This window comes from Cupressus sempervirens, chromosome 10 (assembly GCF_028749045.1).
Source record: "Cupressus sempervirens isolate cs-2001-9-10 chromosome 10, ASM2874904v1, whole genome shotgun sequence".
Classification (NCBI taxonomy): Eukaryota; Viridiplantae; Streptophyta; class Pinopsida; order Cupressales; family Cupressaceae; genus Cupressus; species Cupressus sempervirens.
Window position 1 is genome coordinate 732887421 of NC_143127.1, and position 12372 is coordinate 732899792.

General features: G+C 37.6%; 1 protein-coding gene across 7 annotated transcripts in view; it reads right to left on the bottom strand.

Annotated features, from left to right (window-relative positions):
* Positions 1 to 1625: 1625 nt before the first annotated feature.
* LOC149535938 (uncharacterized) overlaps positions 1626 to 12372 on the bottom strand; it is a 280772-nt gene continuing 270025 nt past the window's right edge. For 4 of the 7 annotated variants that reach the window (XM_089806831.1, XM_089806829.1, XM_089806828.1 and 1 more), the window contains 2 exons: positions 2385 to 2506; positions 1626 to 2189 (listed from right to left, as the gene is read on the bottom strand). In XM_089806831.1, the coding sequence (XP_089662957.1) occupies positions 2393 to 2506 (114 nt within the window). In that variant the 3' untranslated portion in view covers positions 1626 to 2189; positions 2385 to 2392. Of the gene's footprint in view, positions 2190 to 2341; positions 2507 to 12372 lie in introns of all 7 variants that reach the window. The other 3 variants (XR_016357873.1, XR_016357871.1, XR_016357872.1) reach the window with 1 other exon arrangement.

The following is a 12372-nucleotide window of genomic DNA, read 5'->3' on the forward strand; positions in this document are numbered from 1 at the left end:
TTCTTGAAGGTTAAAATACATCAAAATATTATTTGCATTTTCAGGACCAAAATGTGTGAATAATTATCTCCTCCGTGGTGGTAGTCATTATATCTTTGAGAATAGTTTCCATTATTATCTCTCAGATCAATCTGAGTCAATAGAATTTCAATCTTATTTGGATGGCAACTGCTCCAAATTTCTGGTTGACGTGTCACCAAGAGGATTACTCAACTCTTAAGCCATTCAATATCAAAACTCAATTACTTCGCTTTATTTTTCCGAAGATTTCTAATGGCTTGGTTATCTGTAATAAAACATTCAAAATTTACCGTACATTAAAAAAATTGTCTATATGTTCCTCCATCAAACCAACTGATCAAATTGTATTAAAATCATGTATATATATCACCACAAGAATTCCTCATTTTGGAACTTAAAGACGAGGCAAATTTTGACTTCTATGATTAATCTGTTACATCGTTGTTGTTGCTTTGTGATTCCACATCCAACATTTTTTTCACTCTTTCCTCAATCATATCCCATCTCTAGTCAAAACACAATAGAATGTTGAAATATAATTCAAGAATCCTAACAATCTTTGACTTTTATATTGCATTATTATTATACTTTACTTATGTAAGCATCGTACGCAGTTCCAAACAAGGATGTTGTTTTTTCACGAGGGTGATGGACACTAAGGAGCAAAGTGGGCATTTCGTGCTCAAGTGTCAATAGCCTATACCATCGTGTTCAGCATTTTCTTACAAAAATATTGGTTATATTTTGTATTCCATCATTCACTAAAATAAATTAAGAGCCAAGAACTAGAACCGGTATCATAATGAATATCTTTAGCTGAAATGGGGTTTGATATTATCAGTCGGCATTAAAAACAACGATGACGTCAATAAATTGAACACTCACACAGTACATAACCCTGTTAAATTAAAATTGTGTCGCTGCTCTATTTAGTGACATTGGAAAATTATCTTAATCATGCTAAGAAATTTCAATTGCTTGCAGAAGTGTGCCATGACATCTAGAAATTATCTTGATCTTGTGAAAAGTTCCAATTAATCTGCAGATGTGCCGTCACATTTAATAATTATCTTTTTCATCCACTGTTGAAAAAATGTATGAAGAAATAGTTCCTTAGAAAAACTGTCAAATAGTGGCCAACAAGCAGGCATTCAAAGGCTCTGCTCACACTATCAGTGACCAAAGTCAGATATTTATCTTAAGTCCCGTTTAAAGTAGTACTCTTGTGCCACCCAGCTTTTGCAGCTTGGATGGGAAATCTTTATGATACAGCATAAGACTTTTTACTTCATATTTTTTGAGGCAAACCTAAACTCTGTTCATCTGACAATTTTAAAGTTAACACAAATTATTAAATCAAAGCTTTCCTTTCAGTAATAATCCACACGTATCATGTATAAAACATGTGCTCTAAATTATTTCTTATAATAGTCTTTCTCATTCAAATAGTTCGCTGGCCAGGAAAACTGATGACAAAAATGTCCTTTTTGCACTGCCATTGGAACGCATCAGAAAATGAATGCAATTACAATTTGCCTACAGAGATCTGCACCTTAAAACATGCCAACAGACCAATTTAGGTAACAAACCAGTCGCTAACTTAATATACAAAACTCAGATATACTTGCTCACTCAAATCTCATTTCTTACATGAAAGTAAACAAAATTCAGCTGAATGCTGGTTCCTTCTTATGCATGGCAAGTCACTGGCTTGAAATAGCATTTGAAGCTATTTTCAAGCATAAAACCATTCAAGATAAGGATGATCAAATGTAAGTCAGAATCAAGACGATGCACTGAATGACAAACCAGATTCTATTACATAAAATTAAAACTCATTTTCCATTGATTACAACATTACAATGTCATGCACCCACTGTTGAACAAATAGGCTTGCGAAAAATACTGATTTACTTATTTGCATGACCTACCACCATAACCTAATATAGCATATATAATCATGCTCTCCCGAAATGACAATTCTCACAAGGGAATCATACAGGTACTCAAAGGATTAATCAGTTATGAAACAAGTTTCATTGAACTAAACGATTTCACCAAAAATATTGCAATGCTGCGTACACCCAGGCATCAAGTACATAGGCTCTGAATTGACTTTCAAGCTCATCTGATTGAGCCGCCTGTAAATAATATTTACGCCATGCATCCTAGTAAAGCGAAAACAGCCAATTAGTTTTGATCTCACTGGTGACAAATTGCCATACTCAGCTCAAGGAAGACATTAGGTTACATTACAATGCAATTCAAGAATATTATGTCAATAGGTCAATATATCAAAAACAGAACTAGAACTCATCACCTTATAGAAAAAGTTATAGATTCGTAGCCTTTCTGAACTTCACCTTATTGTTTAGTTGACAAAACCAAATGGTGACCGCTTCCTGCTACCTCCTTCACCATATTGTTCATTCCATTTTCTAAGTTCATTCATGCTCACAGCATCATAAGCAACCGATGCACCAACCTGATTACGAAAATGTACATAAAATTAGCACAAAATTTCTTACAAATTTGTACTATAATTGCAGACAGAAAGATTTTCCACTTGTTCAATTCTGCTTTTACAGTTCATATGCAATAATTACAGAAATATGAGCTTTTCTTGTATGTCTTGCACAGTTGATACTTATTAGAATTATTAGCACAAATAATCCGAATTTTTTTTGAAGTAAATATCATCCACAGAGTATAGAGAATGAGACAACAAAAGGAATACTCATTAAGGCCAATAACAACTAGTAAAATAATGGGGAGATATATTTCATAAAATATAGAACAAGAAAAAAACTTCACCAAATAATTTAGACAAGGAATTATCATTTAGTCAACATGCAGGAAATTATCCTGGGATTTTTTTCCTTTCATAACAAACAAATGTTTGGAAGCAAGCAACAAATCATTCAAATAAATCAGAGTACGAAACACCAAAGCAAATGACAGACATCCTTGTATTTTACTCAGACACAATGTCTACATGCTACATGCTCCAGCACATGTTGGCCTATAGCTCACCAAATAAACATGTCAAACGGCAATAAAGACTAAAACCTCTGATGACAATATGACAATCTCCCTCACTTTGCCTTCTCCCTTCAACCTGACTCAACTGCAGCATCAACATAATAACTTAGAATGGATGAGTAACTTCTCAAACACACCTGCTATTGGCAATGAACACATTTCAAGCGATCAAGTTCAGATTTTATTATTCCCAGGTATAGATTTCTTAACCACTACAACTATCTGAAGGGATGCAATTCTGATTAAGTTAAAACTAAGTTTCCAATTTGGATCCTGGTATGGATGCGAGTACAAGAATCAGGTTCGAAATTTGTCCAAAAATATTTTGGGTTGGGTTCGGATTCATTTTGGGTTTGTCCATACAAGGCTTTTTTTTATATATATAATATATCTAAAACTGGTTGGCTAGAGGGTCATCTATTTTCGCCATACCTTCTTTGAATTCCTCATAATGTCCTAGATAGGCATCATAAATTTTTATTTACTAGATTTGCAACATGTTACATTCGAGTGGGAAGACCTCATAATCTCCCATTTGCCAGTGAAATAGCCCATGGAGGGGAGCTGGTTTCATCTTCTGAGCAATTCCCTAATCTTAATATGCCCTCTTCATCAAGATCTACTCCTTCAACTTTGTCTCATTCTTCACCCTCTGCTTTTGAATTCGAGGCCAATTCTTGACTCACTATTTGGTTCTGGAGGACAATTATATATTTCCATCCTTTTGCTTTGATGGAAAGAATATTCTTTTACAAATTATGATTAGCCTTGGTCTTAATGAACCAGCCTCTTCCCAAAAGTGCATCATACCCTTTGTTTTCTAAGGCAATGACTAAGAAGTCCAGGAAAAATTGTTGCATACCAATGAGCACTTTTTGTCCCATCAAAGTTCCAATGGGCTTGATTTTGTGTTAGTCGGCTCCTACCAGCTGAAATGTGAGCAGCCAAAGGGCTCATTTTTCAAAGCATTTCCAAGTTTCTTCAGGAAGGACATTAAGATAAAATCCTCTGTTTGCAATAGTGTTTGCCAGTTTACAATCCATTGTTTCCATTTCTACAATGGCATGTGTCCTCCCTACTATTGTGAACAGAGTATTCATATCTTTTTCTTCCTTCGTTTCCTCCTTTTCTCCTCTCCTGGGTTTCTCCTCCTACTCGCTCCCTCCTTGTGGAATAGTAACCATCAATTGCAGTAGAGTTTCTAACAAATCTACTGCCCTCACCAGTACAGTGGCTTGTAACTTTTGTTGGGTAATATTGGCCTTTGATGCTGGTTTTAGAGGAAGGGGGTTTGTGGTACTAATTTGTTCTCCTTTCATCATGGCCTCCTGGATGTCTCTTCTTCCCTCCTTTAGTATCTCCTTCTCTATACTTACATCTGGGTAAGTGAGTTTTCTGGTTTGTGTCCTTATAATGGCCAGAACTTTACTCTTGGGTTCTGAGATATCAAGCATGTTTACACTTTTTTGACTGGGACAGTCAGCATCTTCATGATTGCCAAATCCACACCATTAGCATAACATCACTCCACTTTAACAGTCACAAGCAAAATGGCTGCATTTGTTATATCTCCTGCATCAGATAAGAGGGTGTCCCCTAGCATCATATTGGATGAAGCTCCGAGGTGTATTAGTGTTGCTATTATTATTACTTCCCAGCTAATTGTTGTGATACCCTACTGCTAATGCCTCCGTGTTTGTATTTCTTGGTGTAGAGGCAAGTGTGGCTTGCTAAACTTGGGTGAAGAATACCTGGATGCTTCTTGCCTTCAAGTTATAAGGGCATTCCTTAATGGAATGTCATAGTACCAACCATATATCACAATATGCCTATTTTGGGCAATTAGCTTTTGTTTGCCGCTCCATCTGGCAGTCCATGCACCAGAGTTCAATTCCTTCTTTTATGCCTTCTTTCCTAGCCACCTTTTCGCTATGCCTATTTTGGGCAATTAGCTTCCGTGTGCCCCTCCATCTAACAATCCATGCGCCTGAGTTCCATTCCTTCTTTTATGCCTTCTTTCCTAGCCACCTTTTCCCTCATCATTTTCCTTGTGTCCCTTCTTAACGCTTGTATTGTCTTGGATTCTTCTCCACTCTCTCCTTTAGTACTGTCATTGTTGCTCCCATGCTTTGTTCCCTTTGAAGTCTTATTTTCACTCGTGATGTCCATGGCATGTGTGCAAGCATTAGTGTAGGAGGATGGTGGTACCACCTTCATCTTCCATTGGGATGGAGTTAGCCCTTCAATAAACCACTATTTTTTCACATTGTCAGCTGGTTTGTTCTCCAATTTGCCTTTTAATTATTTTTATCTCTGATTGTAGGTTCGTATTGATTCATTATTTGCTTGTCTATTGTTGTTATATATTTTTGTGACTATCTCATCATCCTCCCGTAATAGTCTAAATTCTTCTTCAATGGCTTTTCAAAGATCTTTCCATGATGTTTTATTGCTAGCCTCTTACTCCGTATACCAGTTAATGGCAATCCGCCTTAGAGTGGTTGGCAATTGAAAGATCCCTGATGGATCTCTGCTGCAAATCTGCTGTAGATTTATTTTATTTTTTTGTTTTTTCCTGTTTATTAATGTTTTCTTGTAGAACTAGACAGAAATGCAGAAGAGTTTGTTTGTTTTTGTGTTTTTGATGATTATTCCACATAGAAATGAGAGAAATGAGAAGTGGCAAATGGCAAGAAAAGAGTCTGAAAATAAATAACAATATGCAGTAAAGTCAGAGTTGATACAAATCGTACGAGGCAGATCTCTGAATTATAGAGCCAAATAAAAGATCCAGTACATTTCCTCTAACAATGACGCCACAACTGGCTGATGAAAACGGCTGATAAGATGCAAGAATCTGCTGCTGAGTAACTGATTTTTCTATGTATCCAAGTGCTGCAAATGACAGAGTATGGCTGCAAGTACGGCTGCAAGAAATGGCAGTGTATGGCTGCTAGAATTCACCTTCCATACGCCAAAGAACATGCCCAACAAAACAAACTGTAGGCCCAAGCTGAAGTGGCGTCTACCTTCCTCCTGAATACTGTTGAAACTACTGACAAACCAATAACCAATGCTGCTGAGGGTTACGTCCCAGCCAGCAATTACCCTGGGGTTTGCGTCCCAGAATGCAAATCGCTCAAGCAGAGCAAATCTGAAAAGAAGTGTTTGAAAACTATGCATAATGATGAGAAATGGCGCCCATCTCCTTATAACCCCTTGCAAAACAATTCGAACCCTAAAGTGACCCCCAATTGGCGTTGGCTATAAAAATGAATTAAATCTTATTTTAAAGTGACCATGTCACTAGAAAATGACCTTTTCCACCATAGTAATAAATCCGCTCACCGAATTGCCCTGAGACCAAAGAGGAAGATTTAGAGAATTTCAAGACCTTTCCAACGAGCTATCATAACATGGGATACGCATCCAGATGAGGCCAAAATTCCCTTATTACTCCAAAATGGCTATTAACTTAGTCTTATTTAAATATTAAACGCTAACTTAGGAAATATTAAAAATATAACCCAAATAGCCACAAACTGCCCAACTGACATCACAAACCATAAAATCATCCTGTCACCTGTCTGTGACTGAAGTCGGAAATCAAGGATCCACTGGCAGTCTCATCCCTAAAATCTAGGGATGCTCCTAAAATTTAGGAAACAAGCCCTATCCCTCTGAAACTGAACCCAAAGGGTCATCTCATGGAAACCCAGCCCTGGGCATGATCATACCTCCTAAAAAATAGGAATGAACCCCATAAATGTAGGAACTGCCTCCTAAAAACAAGGAACGTCACCCAACTGATCAATACCCACCAGAAAACCAAGTCCCTAACACTGAATAACCAGACTGGGTCTCTATCCAACCCTGTCAGCCTACAAGACCCCATAATAAGCTGACTCACATGTCTCTGTTAGACTGAGCTAGAGTGCGGACATGAGAGCAATGCTTTTAACCACTCATCCTAATCACTCTCTCATGGTTTTAACCACTCTTAATACACGTGTTGCAGTGACATGCTGGATTATCTGACCAATCAACTATAAATCTTGACAGTTTTTGATTCTTTTCTATTCTAGCCATTCTAATCCACTGACTACTTCCTTTTGTGTTAACCACATGCAAGGGTACTTCTCTTGTGCCTCTTCTTCTATGTGATTGGAGCTTTCTTAGTGGCTTGAATGATATTCTCTACGTGATGTTTCCAAGTCTATCCTCTTAGACCTCATTTCTATTTCTTCCATGATCCCCACGTTTGTTATTCCTCTTACAATAGTTTCAATCAAGTTTTCTGCTTCTCCTTAGCTTGGTTCCCTTGATTGACCAGGAAGTCCTTTTAGACGGCAATGCCTTCTCTTGCTCCCTGATACGTAAGCCTTGTTGTAGTGCAGCTTCTCCCTTAGTTTCTTCCTCTGGTAATCAACTCGGGTCTTTATTTGGGATTAGGGGCATTAATTATTCCGTTGGTCAGGCATTCTACACAATGAAGTATCTCTATCATGTAATGTTGGTTCCTCTTAGTATATTGCTAGAGCACTTGTTGCCTCCATTGTTCGTGTTGTACTTCCACCCATTCTTTCCTCCACCAATACTAGGTTCCTTCCCAATAATCGAAGTATCTCTCTCTAGCTTCCTTCCGCATGTACTACTCAACTAAAACTTCCCACATCTCCACCAAATCTTGTGTTACTTCATCCTCCCTTGTTACTTCCTCCTCAACGTCACTATCTATGAATATTACTTGTAGGAATGGGCACCCCATCACTCCATTGCCTTCATTGTCATTTAATTATTTTCAGAAGACCTCCAAGTTCTAAAACCGGCAACAATTCTAAAAATGTAGATGAGTTTTACTAAGGATGTATACTTTAACTATTACCAATACTTTTATTTACCATACCTTTTATACAACATTAACTACAACACATAACACGTATATCACCAAAACTCCATGCAATGCGAAGGAAATGCTTTATTTTATTGATTCCAAAATAGTCCAAAAAAGACTGCATTTACATCACTTCCATTAGTCCTTATTTTAAATATCCCAAACCGGATAGTTACTTGATTTCTTCTCTGAATAGCATTTAGATAGTAAAAACATGAAACCGTATCATAAATAACCAGCAAGATAAACCATAGTAAATAACCCAACTGATAGTTGTCTAATTGTTTCCTCAAAACTGATATTTAGAACTTAAACCAAAGGCATATGAATTACGAACGGCAGTAGAAAACAAGTTGATTCACCAATAAATATAAACTCATTCTTTTCAAATTAATATTCAGGATTTCAAGCATATAGAAATGCAATATAGACCCACAATGATTAAACCAAAAACTTCTCATACAACTTCATAAACACGTTATTGTATTATACAATAGCGATACAATAACTAGTACAAAAACTCAATCTTAAATACAGATTAACAGTCAAATTAAAAACTAGAATAAGAACCTGAAGTGTGAATGAAACACCTGAATTGATGTCTCCTAAACAATGGGTTTGCATCCACTATCTGCTGGCACAAGGAGCTACGTCCTCATACTAGCTGAAAGCTGAAGCTTTTGAATAATTCTCACAAGAGAGAAAATTGAAACTGGATCATAAATCAAGCATACCCAGCAATGAGCCGCTTTCCCCTTTTAATACACAAACTAAGACTCTTTGACTCCCCTCTGGCTTTTGTCCTATTCCTTTGAGACTCTTCAACTTCCCTTTGGCATTTCATCTTATTCCTCCTTGACCTTTTGCCCTCTTTATAATATTAAATTGACCTTTTAGTAATTTGATTCTGCATCTCAAAGTCAATTTTAACATTATATAAAATAAGATAACTAATATTTCACTCTAGCTTGGGAAATATGTTTTAACCATCCCTATCAAAATTGTCGCCAAAAATATATAGAAAACTTTCCCCAAATCACATGCAACTTTCAATTCCACACGTCCAAGACAATATATCATATAATTACGCAGGAACTTGACTCCATAGAAAACAAATATTGAGAAAGTCTTATTTTCAAAATATCAAAACCATTTGAGAAACACTATTTCATTATTTCTGCAAATTTGTTTCTACTCCAGATTCAACTGTACTTATTTCTGAACCTCATAGGCTGGCAGGTTTGATGGTATGCAATTTAAACCTTTGACTAGACCCAACAGGATGGCAAGGTCAAGGCTCTGATACCACTGAAATATCCCTAACTGGATATTTACTTGATTTCTTCTCAGAATAGCATTTAGATAGTAAAAACATGAAACCGTATCATAAATAACCAGCAAGGTAAACCACAGTAAATAACCCAACTGATAGTTGTCTAATTGTTTCCTCAAAACTGATATTTAGAACTTAAACCAAAGGCATATGAATTACGAACAGCGGTAGAAAACAAGTTAATTCACCAATAAATATGATGCAGGAGCATCCTGGGTTGATGTGTTATCCTGCTCATTTGTGTTCATTATACCAGTTGTTGCCAAGTTACAAGCATTGTCGAGTGCTAGTAATTTTGCAGTTTAAGCCGCGTCGAAGTTATCCCACGTCATGTTAACACTAGGGTTAGCGTGTTATCCCATCTCACTTTACAGTGTGTGCTGAGCTATTCTTCATGTGCCGAGTGATCATGTGCCGAGTTTTCCTATTAATGCCGCGTGTCAACATTTTGGACATGTTTTCTACATTTTTGGCATGAAGCCGACTTGCGGGATTTATTTCGATTGCAACGTTTATGATTAGATCTTGTCTTGGCATGTGTGTAGACCATCTTTGGGTCAGCCTTTCTGTCTTGTAAAGTTCTAGAATGTTTTGTAAGCCATTTCGGCTAGTATAAATAGGGGGCCTTGTGGAGTCTTTTAGTCATTCATTTTTGATAGAATGGTATTCCAGCTTGGGAAGGGAATAAGTGTAGATGCGAAGTTTGAAGAGCTAGGGTTGCAACTTAGAAACTAGAGGATTGCGTGGTGAACCTGAGGGTACAAGTGTGGATTCTTCTTGGTGTTCTTATCCAGTTGTGTATCTGGACTAGCTAGGACTGGGTTTGTAAGTTGGATCTCATTGGATCTTGCAGAACTGATTTTGTAATTGTTGTTTGTATTTAGCCCTAACTCGAAAGGCCTTACAACCGGGCATATTGCATGTAATCAGTTATATCTATGAATAAAGAGTTGTGATTTGGTACCAGATCTTGCAGTATTGCTTCTTGTTGTTGTGTTTCCACTGTGTGGTTATTTGTTGGGGGCTAGGACATCTCCATTGGAGATCCTCCTACCTTGCACTGCATCAGATGGTATCAAAACGAAGGTTGTTCCTAAGTGTGTAGATAAATCACCGAAGTTGAGGCAGTTTGTACCTAGATCATGGGTTGGAGAAGGTTGATTTGGTGGAGACGATTGATCTTCTGGATTTCTGGATCTATTGCTTAGGGTTTGTGAAAACCTTGGAAGATGCCTCCAAGAAGATTGGACACTAGGTGATTGATGATCTTAGTGATGCTGTGGAAGAATGGATCTCGGCGAAGGTTAAAACAGATTTCAGATTTCAGATGGAGGAGGTTAAAGCCAGTTTTAGATCTAATATTGCATTAATGAAGAGTGGCATGATTGCTGAAATCGTGAGTGCTTTAGGAGGCGTACCTAGGCATGTGGCTATTGAAGGTAGTTATGAGGAAGTTGTCGAAGACTTTGAAGTTGCTAGATCGAGTGGTGAGGACAGAACTAATTGTGTGGAGAGACCTATTGGAATTAGGACTGGTCAGTTTGCTCAACCTAGATCTCAATTGACGCTGAAGCATAAGATGGAGGTTTTTAATTTTTTACGTATTTTGAATTTTGAAGACCTAATTGATTGGATTGGTGAATTGGAATACTACTTTGAGCTTGAAGATATTGAGGATCCACTCAGAGTGAAGTTGGCACAAACTAAGTTGAAGGGACATGTTGCTCTTTGGTGGAAGGAACTACAAAGAGACAGAGAGGACGAAGGTGAAAAGAAGATGTCTAGATAGAGATTGATGGTGACTAAACTGAAGGCTAAGTTCATTCCTGCGGATTATGAACTTGAGTTGTTTTAGAGGTTGTAGATTCTAAAACAGAAGGATAGAACTGTGAAGGATTATACCGAGGAGTTCTACAAGTTGACTATTCGGTCTGGGCACAAAGAATTGTCAAAGGAAAAGGTAGCTCGGTACATTAATGGTTTAAGATTCAATATTCAGGATGAGATTGGTATGCTGAATATTCCTTCAGTTGAGGATGCTTATCAGTATGCTTTGAGAGCAAAAGAGAAGTTGAAGAGGAAACATCAAGGAAATCCTCGACAAAAGGAGAAGCAGGATAGCTCAACACATGCTAAACCAAGTGCAGAAGGTGACCCAAAACCTATTGATTAGAAAAGGAGGACAGATGGAGGTGTGTTCAAAGGTAATTGTTTCAAATGTGGCAAAGAAGGGCATAGATCTTTTGAATGTCCAATTGGTAGGACAGTTATTGTTGTGAATGAGGTTGAAGTCCAGACAGTCACCCTGAACAAGGAGAGAATTTGTTGGCTCAACAAGTACTGGTGGGTTAGAGAACATTGGATTCTTGTAAGAGGACTAGTTTGTTCAAGACCTATTGTAAGTCTGGTGGCAAAATCTACAAGGCGATTGTAGATGGTGTTAGTACTGATAAACTTGTTGTTTAGGAGATAGTTCAAAAACTTGGTTTGAAGAGAGTGAGACATCCTTATCCTTATTAGATTGGCTGGTTGCAACGTGAGCATGCTTTGGAAGTGAGGGAGCAATGCCTTATTGATTTCCAAATTGGGCAGTATAAGGATCAAGTGTTGTGTGATATTGTGGATATGAATAGTTGTCATGTGTTACTTGGTAGACCTTGGCAGTATGATTGCAGGGTTGTGCATGATAGTGTCAAGAATGTGTTTATTGTTGAGAAAGGTGGCAAGAAGTTTTCCCTAATTCCTTTGTAGAATGAAGAGCTCGGTAGGAGGAACCTGAGCATTGGTAGCCGAGTTGAGTTGGCAAATTTTGAGAAGGTTGGAAATCAGTGTGGAAAGAAGACCTATAGCACACCTAAGATGGATGTGAAGAAGAAGAAAAACAACAGAAAGAGTGCGCAAGTTGAAGACTTGGAGGACATGTATGTGAAGAACCAGTTTGGGATTTATGTGTTGAATCCCAAAAGATGTTCTTCCAGCTTCTAGAACATTTTTTCGAACCTGGGGTGTGTGATGAAAAACAAGGGAAAGAGTGGGCAAGTTGAAGACTTGGAGGACATGTATGTGAAGAATCAGTTTGCGA